Genomic DNA, 16,785 nt, shown 5'->3' with positions numbered 1-16,785 from the left:
AGATCTGCCCTTTCCTCAGGATAAAATAAACCAATACTTTGCCAATTATCTTTTCATATATTCAGTCCTCTCATAAGTAACTGGCATTACTGTTGTTTAGTTTAAAAGTTTTTATGTTTGTGAGACCTACTTCTTCTTTTCTTGACTTTTTGTGGGTTGGATCTCCATCCTAAATTCCTTTCTGTAGATTGTATATCAACTATTTGATTTTGCTGGTGTATAACTTGATCCTGTTGGGTTTGCTTTTGTGGCTGAGATCTTTCTGGTTCTGTAAATTGTATATCAACTAATTGACTTCCATGCTGGTTTGTGGTTTGACAAATCATTGCAATAGGATCCGGAACCGCCTCTCTTATATTAAATAATCCAGCTGAGACCTCTGAAAGAGAATCCAAAAGCGGCTCATCTGTGGAGACCTCTTTAACTTGTTGTTTCTTCATTGTCTCCATCTCCTTCTGCTTTTCTTGAATTTCTGTCTCTTGTTGATTTTGCTTTTTAAGTACCTTATGATAAAATTCTTCCGCTTTTTCAACAGTATTTATCTGATATCTTATTCCTTGATATCTCAGTATTATACCCACTGGAACATCCCACCTGAATAGAATATTTTGTCTTCTTAACTCAGTCACCAAAAAACCAAATTTCTTTCTATCTCTTACCATCTTAGGCGGCAATTCCTTAAATATCCAGATTTTTCTCCCATTCAGTTGTAAAGTAGAATTAAAAGATTTTTGCACAATATCATTCCTTATCTCTTTATCTGTAAAGTAAATCACCACATCTCTAGGCAGTTGCCTTTGTTTTGCAATCCAGGAATTCACTCTATAAGCCTTATTAATTTTACTGAATACCTCCTCAGGATGAACCTTTAAGATCCCAGCCAAAACTTGAGCAGATGTTTTTCTTAAATCATCACTATAATTTTCCTGTAAGCCTCTAATTCTGATCGCAAATTCTGTGATTCTGTATTGCAGCATTACAACCTCTCTTTCAATTCCTTGCTTTATATCTTCTGCCTTATAAGTCTCGTGACCAGCTTCCTTTTTAGACTTTAGTTCTGAGCTATTATCTCGAATATTTATTAAGTCCTTTTCAATTCTTAGTATTTTATTGTCCAAATTATCAATTTTCTCCATTTTAGACTCTAACAATTTAATATTTGTATCCAACTTTATAACAATTTCTGAAAAACCATTAGTCACTGTTACAATCTTTTGTTGCAAATTGTCATACTTTTGTTGTATCATTTCTTTAATTTCCTGCCTTAAATTTTCAAATTTCTGGTTCACAGTCTCATAACATTTTGCCATTTCCTCCTGAATAAGTTCTTTTAAATTAAAACCATTCTGCAGAGTCTGTAGGCTCAGAGCTTGCTCAAACAGTTGTGAGTGGGGGAGCACCCCCCCCCGCTTGTCTATCAGATTTCATTAGTAACGCCATCCTTCCAGCAGGCTGTTCTTTTTTACCCCCCAAACAAGATCAAGTACAAATCTCCAGGAAGAGAGGAACTTAAAATAACTCTTTTTCTTTCAAATTGTAGCCAGCAGTATATATTCCGCTACTTTGTATCTGTTATGGAAGGACTCTTAGTTTCAGCTTTCTTCTACTTCTCAAGCCTCAGCGGCCATTTTAAAGCTTTTTTTTTTTCCTCTTTCACTTTAAAATGCTTGTAAATTCATTAAGGATACTTGCGATTTAGGGTCCAAAATCCAAGTCTCATCTTTTTTAATAAGTCCATCTGTTAGTTTCGTTAGTTAATCCGGTTCCGGCGCCTAGCTCTGCAAAAAACGCAGATTGCACTCGATGCCCGGAGCGGTGGCAAGGGACAATAGGGAGCTCCAACCTGCCCGTCCCCAAGAGTTAAAAAAAGACTCTGGGGACTTCGCAGAGGGCTCTACCCACCCCCGCCCTCTCAGACTCACATTTCCATCAGGAAATGGAGTTTTTCGAGCCGCCTTTCAGATGTAAAGGCGGCTCTTTTACAGGCAACGGGGCGGCGGTCACAGAGGACCGTCTGGCGGCGCCGGAAGCCAGACAGGAAGTCCCACATCGAAAGCACTTGATCAGGGCCATCAAGGTCCCCCTGGGTGGCTCTTTCACCCATCGGGGAGGAACAGATTGCCAACCGAGGTGCCTCCTTGGCTTCTTTTCCAACACCTCTTTACAGTGCAGGTGGATCTCAAGGTCCATGGCCCATGGCCATCGAGTACCAGTCATGGATGTGGTCAGGGAGTCCCTGGAAAACACAGACATTGTGCAGCTCCTGGTCCAGACCCTCCTTGAAATAGTGGATCAGGAGGTGTTCCAGCCAGTACTGCAATTTCCTAGTGAGCCTTCGAAACTCTCTGACGTACTCTTTTGCCGGGTGGCCCCTATGCTTAATTGCATTCATCGCTTCTGCTTCCTGGCCCTGAGCCGAGTCTTCAAACCTCATCCTTAATTCCTGTAGGAAGTCATTGATGTTCTCGAGCTCTAGGGAACCCACATCATGGATTTGGGTCACCCACTCCGCTGCTTCAACCTCTAGGTTGTCTGTGATGGCCGAGATCATCTGTAGATCAGAGAAATAGTCATCTCCGTAGTGTTCCATGTGGGTCCAGACCCGATTCAAGTAGAAGGTCTGGACTCCTGTCAAAGGTGGCCTTGAAGCGGAGTGAGGCTGCGGAGCTGCCAGCTTCAGCAAGTGGCCCAACAGGCAGAAGCGCTGCACCCAGAAAGACATGGGCGAAACTCATTCTGCGCTGAAGCAGAGGCATTCCGAGCCTTCAGCATATCCCAGGATTATGTTCTGCCCCAGCTTCAGATTCCCAGAGAATGTGACACACACCAAGCCTCGCAAACACTGTTTAATTTCAAACAAACCCCTTTCAAGAATGCAGGCTTCCCGTGCAAAGGTCCTTATCAAAGTTATTAAGAACAAAGTCCGACAAATGTTGGCAACCAGCCCAGAAAACCAGATATGAGAAGTCGCTCGCTCTCCAAGATGCTCTGTAGTAATGAGACGTTGTTTCTAGCAAGAAAACGCTAGCTGTGTGCGACTTAAATAGGCTAAGGGAGTGGCCAATTATCTTCAAGCCCTACTCTCGAGTAGACCTCCTCCTCCTGAGTAGTCACTCCTGCCTTTTAGCAGCCCTGAGTGCCCGAACATTGAGGAGAGGCTCCTCCACTTTGCTCTCTCCACTGGAAGGAGCCTCTGGAGGTTCTGAAGGCCCTGGCTGAGTCTCTGCCTCTGGCATCACATCCTCTTCAGCCTCCTCGCTGTCCGATGCGAGCGTCAGCTGCGCAGTCTGCTGGTGCAACACCACACCAGCCTCCTCCTCATCAGGATCAACACGATCCATGCAGGCCGCTGGCGGGCCACAACAGATTGCAATGCTGAAGGTTCAGAATGGAGCTTTTTTTGCGAACCACAGGAAAATGGGGAGGGGGATTTTCCTGCCTACCATTTTTCCCTCAGTCTGTGCTGAGCCTGAGGAATGGATGAGAGGCAGGAAAACTCCCCTCCCCATTTTCCTGCCTTTCGCAAAAAAGGCTCCATTCCGAACCTTTAGCGTATCCCAGGATTGCAATGCTGAAGATTCGGAATGGAACCATTTTCGTGAAAGACAGGAAAATGGGGAAGGGAATTTTCCTGCCTGTCATCCATTCCTTAAGCTCAGCACAGACTGAGGGAAGGATGGTAGGCAGGAAAATTCCTCTCCCCATTTTCCTGCCATTCATGACAAGGAGTGGCTGGGAGGGGAGGGACCGGGTGAGGCGCCCCTCGACATGAGTGATGTCGAGTTGGCCATGCCCACCCAGTCACATGACTTCCCCCACCAAGCCACGCCCACCAAGCCACGCCCACAGAACCAGTAGGAAAAATTTTGAATTTCACCCCCTGTGCAACTCCATCTCCTCTTTTATGGGGTCTGGTTTTTTTGAACAATTTGTATACTTCTATCAGTATTTTCCAGTCATGAGTTTCATCCCACCAAGTTTCTGTTATTCCAACTATATCATATCTACCTCCATGTATTAATAGTTCAAGTTCACCTTGTTTGTTCCCCAGACTTTGTGCATTTGTATATAGGCACTTGAGATCTTTATGTCTGACACTGGGTATGCTTCCTATGTCTCCTAGTTGGTGTTTGTGTTTGTCTTTCTTCCCATCCCTCCTTACTTCATTATTTGAGACTTGCTTTCTAAGGGGTTTTTATTTGGAATTAAGTCCTGGAGATCCTAAAGATTGGTCACCCTCCCCTCTCAAGTTTAATTTAAAGCCCTCCTGATAAGTTGATCCAGTTGTTTTCCAAAACATTCTTCCCAGTCTTTGTGAGATGCAGCCCATCCCTTGCCAGAAGCCCATCATGGAGATAGTACAGACCATGGCCCAGGAATCCAAAACTTGTTTGGCGATACCAACCCTTTTTAGCCAGTGATTCACTTCTAGAATTCTTTGTTCTCTAACTGAATATTTAATTGCTATGTATTTACAACATATTTAATTGCAACATATTTAATGTTTGTACCTCTGTTTCTGTGATGTTTATAAACCACACAGAGTGCTTGACAGTGAATTATAAATTATATTTAATTTATATTAAATATAAATTTAATAAATAAATAAACACTAACATCATGCATAATAACTTTTTGTTGTATTCTGATTATATGGAACACAGACATTTAAAACATTACAAATGAAAAATTATAGATGCACTGGTTGTCCCAAAGGTGCTTTTTCAAGAAGCAACTGACCTTTCTGGTTTTTCTTTGAAGACATTTTGCTTCTCACTCAGTGCTGAAGAAGCTGCTTGGATGACAAGTAAAACATCTTCAAAGAAAAACCAGAAAGTCCAGTTGCCTCCTGAAAAAGCACCTTTGGCACAACCATGACATGGATGACTGAGAATCTCCATAGATAGATGTGCTGATGGTTTATTTCTCCTTTTTTCTTTGATTTGTACATTAGCCATTTCTTTATCTTTTGTTTCTATTGATATGCTTAACTATAATGACACTGTGACTATTTCATGGTAGTGCTAACATACTTTTTTATAATACTGCAGTACCTTGAGTGGAAATTGCTTTTAAAATTATGAAACATACCACTGAATTCTGTCCTAAATCTGAATCTACTACATAATTCTTCATTGGATTTTTAAAACTGCTTTCAACACTTTTCAACCTAAGTTATTTGCTGTCTGGGTAGTTTAAAAACTATGCTATTTTCCCCATGATCAAGATAGAGTATCTTGGAATTGGTGGGAAGGTCTGTTCATGTACATTTGAATCCTCTGTCCTCAGTTCTGTGTACAACAAACAAGTTATTTGATCTACTTAGTCTGAAAAATAATATGTTTATTTTACAGGTGAATCATTCGGTGATGCAGGTAATAAGCCTTTATGATATTTTCATTTCAGTATTGAGAAATTTAGATATATGTTTTATTGTAATTCAAATTTTAAAACTTTTTGTCTACCAATAATCTATAATAGACAGACATTACATAATGGACTTGATTTCTATATAATATTTAATTTAATAAATCTATTTCAGTAAGACAAAGAACAAATATTGGAGGCATTTCCTCAAAATGACATAATAAAATTATTTTTATTCCACAGAGGGAGATGTTTTGAATGCTGGTACAACAGAAAAGATTTCTGAAAATAATGAATTTACAAATGAAATTCCATCTCAGATCACTCAAAGGTCTGACTATATATCCTTTCTTTCATTAATAACATTAATAACTCATATTATTCATGCTAATAATCAAGATATATTACAAAGTCTAAACATTCTTATTAAACTAATATTTAAAACTTTAATATTTCTTAAACTTGCTTAATTATCACAATGAAGTACAAAGCATCTGAATGTTTGGAAATGTCCAGCCACCTTAAAGTGTTTGTAAGATCTGGTGACTATACTAAGATATATTGGTGCTGGCCCCATCCAACCTAACATCATCTTTCTTTATCGGGGACAGTTTGCAGATAATAAGTTCATGCTGATAATGTGCATGTATAATTAGGTATGTTGTTCATATTTCTGTGATGATATTTGAACTTTGGCTGCTCTGACGGCTAGCTGTCAACCATGCTCATCTAGCTCATGTTTATCTCTATTACCTGTGTCTCACAGCACAGGAGGTGCTGGTAACTGCAGTGGCAGATGTCTGGGATCCTGTCTCTTATCCTGTCATGGAACAGAAATGTAAAACATTTTCTACCTGCTTAGATGAATTACATGATTGTATTGAGACTGCTACTTACTTTTGAAGATGATACACAAAAGTAGTGCCCAAAACCAGAACTCTGCACCATGCTAATTGCCCAAAGCTGTCACTTATACAATTATCTAATGCCATTGGACCGCCTTGCTTGCTTTAAATTGTAGTTGCTTCGCTTCCTTGCTTACTATTGTTGAAATTGCTGCTTTTTATCCAATAGGAACAGGGTTATGACTGATGTCTGCTGTTCTATTGGTTAGCTTGAGATTTAAAAAAAAATAATAATCAGAATACATTTAATGTTTTGATCAAACATAAGTGTTTTTCAAGCATTTTGTTTTCAGAACACTTTCATGTTCTGTTGAGTTTTGAACTCAAAACATGTTGATATTGGAATACTTTTGATTATCCCAATGATTACTTATCAGGTGATCACCAAAGTATAAGCTAGTTTAGGAAACCAATATTATATCTGAGTTAAATTCTTAAATTTTATTTATTTCAATTTTTTCATGTTTATTATTTATTTATTTATTTATTAGATTAATTTGCCACCCATCTCATTTCAAAACAACTGTGGGTGGCTTACAGCATTAAAAGCATAAAACCCTGTGGTAAATATTTCTAAAATGATAACAATTGAGTTACAATTAAAGAAAAAATATAGTTAAAATATTGGGAGAGAGGGAGCTGGCTGTGCTGTGAGGGGCGAGGGCTCTTAATTCATTGTTTTTGTTGTTGTTTTTTCTTTTAATACAAACATTCCATCTTTCATTAAACAGTGTGTCATCTGGATATAAAATTCTTTGTGTCTTAACAATTAAACTTACCACCATATTCATTTCTTACATTCATTCTTATATTAATACTAAATAATAATAATAATAATAATACAGATAAAGTAACATAAACCTAATATTTCTCTTCTTATCTATTTTTACAATACATTGCTTTCGTATTTATTCTCTAACCATTGATAAAATAACTCCCATATATTATAATAATCTGATTCATTCTTTAATCTGTTCCTTTCTGCACATTCTAATATTTTCTTAATCACTTTTCCATCTATAGGGATCTTTGCTTTTCCAGTTTTGTGCAAATACAATTCTAGCTGCGGTTATTACATGAATAATCAAATATACAGTTTCTTTACTATAAATTCCCGGTAAAATCCCCAACAGGAACAATTCCGGTTTTAAATCAATATGTTGTTGCGTCATCTTCTCCAGCCACATACAAATCTTTTTGCTTCCACATATGGCCACCACATATGATAATTTGACCCCAGTGTCTGTTGACATTTCCAACATTTAGTTGATTTATCTTTAAACATTTTTGCCAGTCTTTCGGGTAATAAGTGCCATCTGTAAAACATCTTATATCTTTCCTTGTATGCAGTTGACAATGTTAATTTGTAATTCCTATCCCATAGTTGCTGCCATTTATCTAGCTCTATCATGTGACCAAAGTTTTTCGCCCATACTCTCATTGTTTTTTTGACTTGTTGTTCTTCTAATTTAATGCTCAATAAGTAACTGTACAATTTTTTTTATCATTCTTTCTTCCATTCCTGTCAATACCTTATCCAATTCTGTCAGTTCCATATAAAAACCATAAAGTTTAGCATCCTTTTAATATCTAGATTGTATTTGCAACTGTCTTTACGAATCCCCTGCTTTTCCAGTTCACATTTCATTTTAAGTTCCCCCTTTTCCAACAAAATATCTTTATATCTAAAAATATTTCCTATATTAATAGTATTTGGATGTATAAGTGCATCCATTGTCAAAAGTCAGACTGGTATCTTCAAGTAGTGTTGCTCTCTAATTTTTCCCTATATTAATAACAAAACATTTCTTATATAGTGTCTTTGGAAGTAACCATGTATCTTATTTTTCCCATACCATAAAAAAGCATGCCAATCTAATTGCAGGTCATGTCCCTCCAATGTCAATAACCTTGTATTTCTCAATACAATCCATTCCTTCATCCAAGTTAGCGCTGCTGCCTGGTAATATAATACCCAGTTTGGTAGTCCAAACCCTCCCCTAGCTCTTACGTCTTGTAATATTTTTAGATTGATTCTCACTTTTTTCCCCTGCCATATATATTTCACTATTATCTTATTGAGCTCTTCAAAATATTTTTTCTCCAATTTTATCGGGATTGTTTGGAATAAAAACAATATTTTCGGTAATATGTTCATTTTAATTGTAGCTAGTCTTCCTATTAACAATAATTGCAGGTTTTTCCATCTATCCAAATCTACCTCAATTTGCTATTTTAGCTTATAGTAGTTGTCTTCCTTGATCGTTACACATCTTGCTGTTAATTGTATCCCTAAATATTTTACTTTCTTTGTAATCTGGATATCTAATCTTTTTGTCAAGTCCCTTTTCTGTTTTTCTGTGATGTTTTTTCACTAAGATTTTCATTTTGTCTTTATTAATTTTCAGTCCTGCCACCTCACCATATTCTTCTATTCTTTTTAATAGCTTTGGTCCTGATTCTTGCGGATCTTCTAAGATAAATACCAAATCATCTGCGAATGCCTGCAACTTATATTTCTCCTTTTTTATTTCCATACCCTTTATCCCCTTATCCTGCCTTATATTTCTGTTTAATACCTCCAGTTCAATACAAATAGCAATGGGGATAAAGGACATCCCTGTCTTGTACCCTTCATAATATTAACCTTTTCAGTCATATCTCCATTTACCACCATCCTTTCTGATTGCTTATGATATATTGTCTTAATCATATTAATAAATTTTTCTCCAAAATCTATAACTTTTAGTTGCATCAGCATAAATTGCCAGTTCACGTTGTCAAAGGCCTTCTGAATGTCAAGGAAAATCAAGGCCATTTGTTTCCCTGGATGCACTTCATAATATTCCAATGTGTTCAAGATTATTCTCATATGGTCTTTAATTTGTCTTTTAGGGAAGAATCCATTTTGATCTGTATGTATAAACTCATTTAAGAATCTCTTTAATCTTTCTGCTATAATTGAAGCAAATATCTTATAATCCGCATTCAACATAGAGATCGGTCTGTAATTTTTTATCTGTTGTAAGTCTGTGTCTTCTTTCGATATAGTATATGCCTCCATCCACAAAGTCAGTATTTTTGCCTCTATCAGCAGGTCGTTGAATACTTCCAACATCATATTACTTATAACATTTTGTAGTGTTTTATACAGTTCTGCTGGTAGTCCATCTGGACCCGGTGTTTTGTAATTCTTTTGCCTTTTGATAGCTTCTGTGAGTTCCATCATTGTTATTCTTTCCTCTAGTGCCTTTTTAAATGCCTCTGGTATTGTATGTAATTCAGCTTTTTCCAAATATTGTTTTGTTTCTTCTTCTGAGATTGCTTCTTGCTTATATAATTTTTCATAGTAGTCATGGATCATTCCCTTTTTTTCTTCACTTCTATAATGTAAAGTCCCTTTCTCATCCATTAGTTGGTCAATTAGCTTCTTCTGCTCTTTTTTCAGTCTATATGCCAACCATCTTCCTGGTTTATTTGCATTTTCAAAAAAGTATTGTTTAGCTCTCTTAATCTTTTGTGCCAAGTCTTCTTTTTCTATTAAGTTTAGTTTATGTTTTTTCAAGTCCATTTGATTTTTGATATTCTTTTTTCGTGGGTTTTTTTCTATCTCTAGCTTCTTATATTCCTCTTCTGATTGCTTTTGAGTTTGTCTTTTCTTTTTATTCCTTTTTCCCACATATGTTATTGCCAGTCCTCTAATATATGCTTTTGCTGTATCCCATACATTTTGTAATAATGTTTCTTCTTTTCTATTCTCTTTGAAGAAGGCCAGCTCTCTTTCCATAAATTGTATAAATTATTTTTCTTTTAAAATTGTTTAGTTCATTGTCCATCTTAGCTTCTTTTTTAGTCTCTCCATATAATTCATTGGATTACGATCTGCTCATGTGCTTACTTCTATACTTATTTCTTGTATATTGGGTAGTAGCTCAGTTGATATCCACATCATGTCTATTCTAGACCAAGACATGTCTATTAAAATAAAATGTATATTGATTTTTGTCTGGATGTATCCCTCGCCAAGCATCTTGCATATCTAATTCTTCCACCATTTTAAAAAAGATTTTTTGGAAGTATCTTCCTAGCTCTTTTATTTCTTTTTTTAGTTTTATAGTCCAATTCTGCATCCACAATTGCATTGAAGTCACCTACAATACATATATTCTCATATTCCAGTTCTATTATTTTTCTATATAGTTTACTATAGAAATATTCTTGATTCTCATTTGGTGCATATATCGCCACTAACAATATTTGTTTGTTATTCAACGTTATCTCCATCATCAAAATTCTTCCTTCCTCATCCAGAAATATTTGTTTAGCTTTAATTGTCTTTTTTATATATAGTGCTACACCTCTTTTACTTTGCTGTGCAAGCGAGGCGTATAATTTCCCCATTTTTGGGTATTCCAAAACTTTTCCATGTTGTTTTCTAATGTGGACTTCTTGTAAGCAAATTATGTCCTGTTTTAGTCTCTCTGTTAAAAACTTTTTTCCTTTTTATTGCCGAATTCAATCCACTTTCTTCATTCTTTCATCTATCTTGCCTATTCTTTCTTTCAAATCCTCATGGAGAGCTTGTATCATGCTTTTCAATTCTAGTTGCATGGCATTAGATTTTTCTAATTTTTCTTGTTGTTGTATCATGGCCTCCAATGTTCTGTGACCCGCAGGGCTAGAAATTGCAAACAAACTCACTGAAGCTGGCGCTGATTGTGTTTTCTTCATTTTGCCATGCCTTATATCTTGTAACCCATCAAGTGTAAAAAATATAAAAAGACAGGGAAGAGAAGAGATTAAAAAAAAAGAAAAGAAAAAGAAAGAAGAGATTAAAAAAGGAAAAAAAGAATAATCCAATTGCAATCCAAGTCCAAAAACTTTGATGTCCTTCTCAGAATTTTTCCAACTTCTTTACTTCAGGTTCTTACAACCTTAATCCAAATAACCTCTAAAAGAGGAGTTTATAAAATAAAATTTTGTAATCCAAATCGGCCCACCAAAAACTGTCATTATCCAGCATATATATTCCTGTAAGCAAATTCACAATTCAACCCAAAACAACAGTGAAAAAGAAAGAAACTCAAGAAAAAACCACTGATGTCAACCAAAGAAACAACAACAACAAAAATATATAAAAAGAAAAAAAGAACAAAAGCCTTATTCCAAAATGCCAGTGTAGATTTCCTTAGTTTGTCTCTGTTGTTTTGTCTTTTGCCTTTTAGATTCCAAGAGCTGCACTGTTCTCAAAGAGAAAAAACAAAGTCTCCAGTGTTTCACTCTATATCTTGAATTGTTTAGTGAAAACAACTGCTTATCAATTTAGTTCACAAGCTTTCTTAGCTCCCAAGGTTATATTTCATCTTTGTTAGTATATCCTCCAATTTTAACCTTTGCCTGTAGGTGGCACTGTTGCTTTATTTCTCTCTCCTTCTTCCCCTCATTACAGTACCGTCACAGCAAGTTAAAGTCCAAATTTAATAAAAAGTTCCAAAAAGGTTCATCTAATCACGTATTCTTTAGTCAATTATCCCCAATTTAAAAATTGAAGTATCCAGTCCAGATTCAGACTTTAGCCCAATCTTTATAAACCAATTTTTCTTTTATTCCTTTATTTTCTTAGCTTCACCCGCCTTTCTCGCTGCCATTCTTCCGGGGGTGGAATAGGTAAAACACCCAATTCCACCTCCTCCTTCAAGGTCACACTCTCCTTTGCTGTTCCAAGGAGGTTCTTCTTTAATTCAGTTTAAAAGGTAGTAAAAAATATTCAAAATATCTCACCCAGACTGATCACACCTTCCTTTCACTTCCGTGCTCTGCAGTGGCTGCCCCAGCTTCGTAGCAACTCATAATGGTCGCCTTCTCAACCGTATGTTTAGGGAGCTTTTCTGGCTCTATCAGGGAATTTGCAAGTTCCCTGAGATTCACAGAATGTGCTCCCCTTGCTCGTCGTCCCTACAAGACAACCCAGGTCCAAAAGGACCACCTAACAGCTGGGATATCGACAGTCCCTCGGGAGCCCCCAAAAGATCCGTTGTTCTGCCATGATGCTAGTCATGCCCCCCCAACGATTGCCATGAACTGTGTCCAGTGTGATGGTCCCCCATTAGGACCCCAAGACATCTGGGACAGCCAGGTCTTTGGGCCCTTAAGGAAGATCAGAAGAATGGGAGCCAATCTCACCTTAGTATGTAAGATGTTCCAAAAGGCAGGAGCCATGGTAGAGAAGGCCTTTTCCGGAACCCTGTCAGCTGGAATTTATTGGCTTACGGGCCATAGTGTCCCTCTCATTCTTGAGATGATGGCTCAGTCCCAAGGTAAGATGAATCCTCAAATAACCTAGACCCATGCCATACAGGATTTTAAAGGTAATAACCAGCATCTTGAATTGCATCCAGAAGGAAACTGACAACTAGTACAGCTTGTGGAGTAGTGGCATGACTACTTAGCTACCCTAAGAAATCCAAGAACTGCCCATGCCACTGCACTCTGCTGCAATTGAAGCTTCCAAATGCTCTTCAAGGGTAGCCCCATGTAGAGTCTATTGCAGTAGTTCAAACATGAGATGACAAGGCTTGAATGACTGAGCTCAGCGACTCCTGATCCATGGAAAGGCTGCAACTTGACACACAGCATAAAGGTGTGCAAAGACTTTCCTAGCCATGCCTGCCACCTGCTCTTTGACCAGGAGTCGTGAATCCAGGAGAATCCCAAGTGGTGGAGCAGGTCTGTCTAGGGGAGTGCAAGCCCATCCAAAACTAAGATAGTTGAGGTCCCGGATCTTGAAGATCCATGTCCAGAGCCATTTGATCTTGCCAGGGTTCAGCTGCAGCCAGTTGTCTTCCATCCAGGCCCCTATAGTTTCTAAGCATCTCGAGAGGGCAGCAACAGTGTCAGTTGGATCACCAGGGGTAGAGATGTAAAGATGTAAACCTTGGTGGCCAAACCCAGGCTTCAATCCTGATTGGTAAGAGTCCAGATAATCCATTTCATCTAGGACCCTCTGAAGCTGCCAAGCAGCCATCTTTTCTATTACTTTCCCTAAGAAGGGAAGATGGGAAACTGGACAAAAATTGTCCAGATAAATGGGATCAAATGATGTTTTTTTTTAAAGGAGGTGAACTAAGCCTCCTTAAAAGGCCTCAGGAAAAGTTTATTGTTGCTTAAACCCATCTGCTACTTATTTGTCCATCAACCAGACAGGACAGAGATCTAATTGTTCACTTCATCAGGTCCAACAGGATCAAACTGTCCCCAAATAACCAGGGAAGACCTTTCCCTAGGCATCTCAGATGCACCTGAACCATGCCTGGTTCCAACTGGGAATGAATCCAAGTGATTTGTCCATCAGATCTCGAACAGATTCCTCAGCACAGTTCTGAAGATGATCATCTGCATCCCCCTGACCCAGGAGGGACTGGTGATCTAGAATAAGGCCACAGGTAGTGGGCACTCAAACATTTCAGGGGCCTTTAGTCCTCCAATGTAACCCCAACTCTTGTGGCCACTGGCCACACAGGTAACCACACAGCCCTAAGTCTTTCATGAAGGTCCCTAGGCATTGGGCTTGACTTCACGTTGCACATCCTGTTTTTGGCTTTTCAAAGTTCTTTCCCTGGCCCCACCAAGCTCTTGCCACTAGCCAGTTGCTACTGTTGCCAAAGCTCAGGTCATGCTGCCAATACTACTGTACTGCACTTGCTGACTCTTGTCTTTGTGTCCTGCAGCCAGCAGTGAAATCTGGCTGGATCTATCCAACTCGTGTGAATAGGTACTGCTGACGGCGGGAGGCTCTACCCACCTGCCGGGACATCATTATGTCCCATTTTTGACCCTCTGCGTATGTGCAGAAGAGGCACACGCAAGTGCGCTCACATTTCCAAACCGGTAGCGAAAGTAAGTGCATTTCACTGCTGCCTGCAGCCCACGCTGAAGCATTGCCCTGCCACCCAGTCTCTGCTGCCACTGTAGAAAAGTAGTTATTATTTATACTCTGGATGCTCTGTTAGTTGAAAAAAATAGTTTCCCAAAATAACAGTACCTCTTGGGGAAAATACCTATATTCACACAGACAGAAATGTAAATTTTCTGTTTATAACAATGGAGAGAAATTTTTCATTTGTTCAATTGGATCAGCATTTGGCAGTATCCACATACTTGCCAATATTTTTTGTATTATTTTGAGATCCTTGGGGTTTTCAAAAAGGTTTTGAAGGAGTTAAATATTTGCAACCTGCTTCATTTAAATGAAATCATATTGTCATTTGAGTTCAGCCATTTTGTTGAACATTATCATCTGAGTTGTGAGAGAAGGGATGGGATTATAAAACTATTAAATAGTTTCAGTTTGTGATGACTTCTAATTCCTTCCTCCTGTTTTTAAGAACAAACAAACTGAAATTTGGCCATTTGACATTGCCCTCTCAGGAGTCTAGGGAGCCACAGTTTGCATGCCACTGGGCCTTGGCTGCTCCACCTCTGCTGTAACTGTCAGACCTTGTTGTCCATAAACCAGGTCTATAAAGAGTGTATAGCCTGTTTAGATCAAGAGTAATAAGTGAAAACACTTGTGTTGCTAGAATTTATTTTTAGAATTTAAGATTGTAATTTAAAGTATGTGAATCAGAATCTAAACTTGTTTGGATATATTACAATTGAAAGATATATAATTCAGATACATTAATACATACTTGCTTAATTCTCAAAGATGCATTTATATCTGAAATTAAAGATATATACAGAGGATATTTGAAATTAATTTATAATTATATAGAAATAATAGCAATAACAGTAAATAGTAATTGCTTACTATTAAAACAATTTCTTCCCTACTTAACAGAAGGCTACCACGACCCAGCAGTGCACGACCAGCTCCACCCCGTATAAAACGACAACAAAGTACAGAGATTTTAATTCCAGAAAGGTAGGGACAAATTATGAATAATGAAAAAATCTTAATATTATTGATATACTTAACTATTCTATGAGAGTCAGTTTGGTGTGGTGATTAAGGTAGGAGTGTCAAACTCTTATTTCATTGGGTTGTCTTTGACCTCTGGAAGCCAGGTGAGTGTGGCTGGGGTGGGCGTGGCCAGCTTGACATCACTCATGTCGGGGGCACCTGTGATGGGCTGGGCAGGGCTGGGGGGATCCATTGTCTCCAGCGGAGAAAGACGAGATCAGGGAGAGGGCCAAACCCTTGTCCTCCAGAGGAGCCTCCTCTCAGGCCATGCGGAGGACCCCCAGACAGGGTGTTCAGAGCCCTAGGCAGTGGAGGGCAAGGGCCCAGCTTGGCCCTTGAGCTCCTAGGGCACTGGGACCCCACAGCCCAGCACAGCACAATCCCACTTCCCCAAGGGGGTTCCCAGCTGTGCTTACTTCCTCCTCGAGGCTGCTGCTGCTGTGCTCATCCTCCTTGGTCAAGTTGCTCATGGTATATGTGGGAGGGCAAAGTATGTGGGTCAGAGGAAGGCCAACTCCCTCTCCATGCAAGGAGACCCAGCCTTGTAACCAAGGCATGCTCAGTGATGGAGGAGGATGGATGGAGGAGGAGACAAGCGGATGGCGAAAGGGCATCAAGGCTGCTGGTGGCCAAGTACTAAGGCAGGGCTTCCCTCCCTCTCATTATAACCTTCCTTCCTTCCTTCCTTCCTTCCTTCCTTCCTTCCTTCCTTCCTTCCTTCCTTCCTTCCTTCCCTTCTTTTTCCTTCCCTCTTCATTTTCCTTTCTTACTTCTTACTTCCCCTCTTTCCTTATTTTCCCTTCCTTACACTCTTCCATTCTTCCCTTCCCTTTTTCTTTGTCTTTCCTCTTTCTCCTTTTCTGACCCTTCTTGGATGCTCAAATGCAAAAGGGGAAACATATCTCAATGCTTCCTTGCCTTGCGATCAAATGCCACTTTTGCTAGTAGTTTGTTTTGCTAGCACTCTGCTAGTGGCCCTCCCAAGATCCATTTTTGGCCAAGATCCATTGGCCTCCTAAAGCACTTTGCCAACGAAAACAGAGCTCAGGAGGGCCGTGCGTGATCAGCCTGGGCTGGGCCGAGCCGAGGCACCATGGGCCGGTCCTTTGCTGTTTCCAGGGTGGCCCCACAGGCCAGATCTAAGCACCCCACAGGCCTTTGGGCCTTGAGTTTGACACCCCTGGATTAAGGCATCAGGCCAAAGACTGGGATATTTTGAATTCTAGTCCTTCCTTAGGGCACAAAGTCTGCTGGGTGATCTTTGGCCAGTCATTTTCTCTCAGCCTTAGAAAGGAGACAATGGCAAACCAGTTCTGAAAAACGTTACTAACAAAACTGTTAACAAAACCGTTCGGTGGTGATAGGCGGCAGCGATCCCCACCACCTGGAATGGACTGAAAACGGGATGCACGGAGGCAGAAAATGGAGCGCACGGAGGCAGAAAACAGGGTGTGCGGAGGCGGCGATGGGCGGTGACAGCAGTAATCCCTATAGCCTGGAACAGCTGATCGGCGATTTTCCGGGAGGCCGATCCAACAGCCAATCAACTGC

At 39.3% G+C, this 16,785-nt stretch overlaps 1 protein-coding gene across 4 annotated transcripts in view; it reads left to right on the top strand.

Annotated features, from left to right (window-relative positions):
- The window catches only part of IFT54 (intraflagellar transport 54), a 277,257-nt gene that overhangs the window by 186,743 nt on the left and 73,729 nt on the right, over positions 1-16,785 (top strand). For 3 of the 4 annotated variants that reach the window (XM_034426210.3, XM_060682393.2, XM_087885372.1), the window contains 3 exons: positions 5,355-5,375; positions 5,611-5,698; positions 15,112-15,195. In XM_034426210.3, the coding sequence (XP_034282101.1) occupies positions 5,355-5,375; positions 5,611-5,698; positions 15,112-15,195 (193 nt within the window). The remainder of the gene's footprint in view (positions 1-5,354; positions 5,376-5,610; positions 5,699-15,111; positions 15,196-16,785) is intronic. The other variant, XM_060682392.2, reaches the window with a different exon arrangement.

The sequence above is a fragment of the Pantherophis guttatus genome, chromosome 1 (assembly GCF_059756535.1).
Source record: "Pantherophis guttatus breed Tessera chromosome 1, ASM5975653v1, whole genome shotgun sequence".
Classification (NCBI taxonomy): Eukaryota; Metazoa; Chordata; class Lepidosauria; order Squamata; family Colubridae; genus Pantherophis; species Pantherophis guttatus.
The sequence above is the reverse complement of the archived record's forward strand: the minus strand, read 5'-3'. Positions and strand labels throughout refer to the sequence as shown.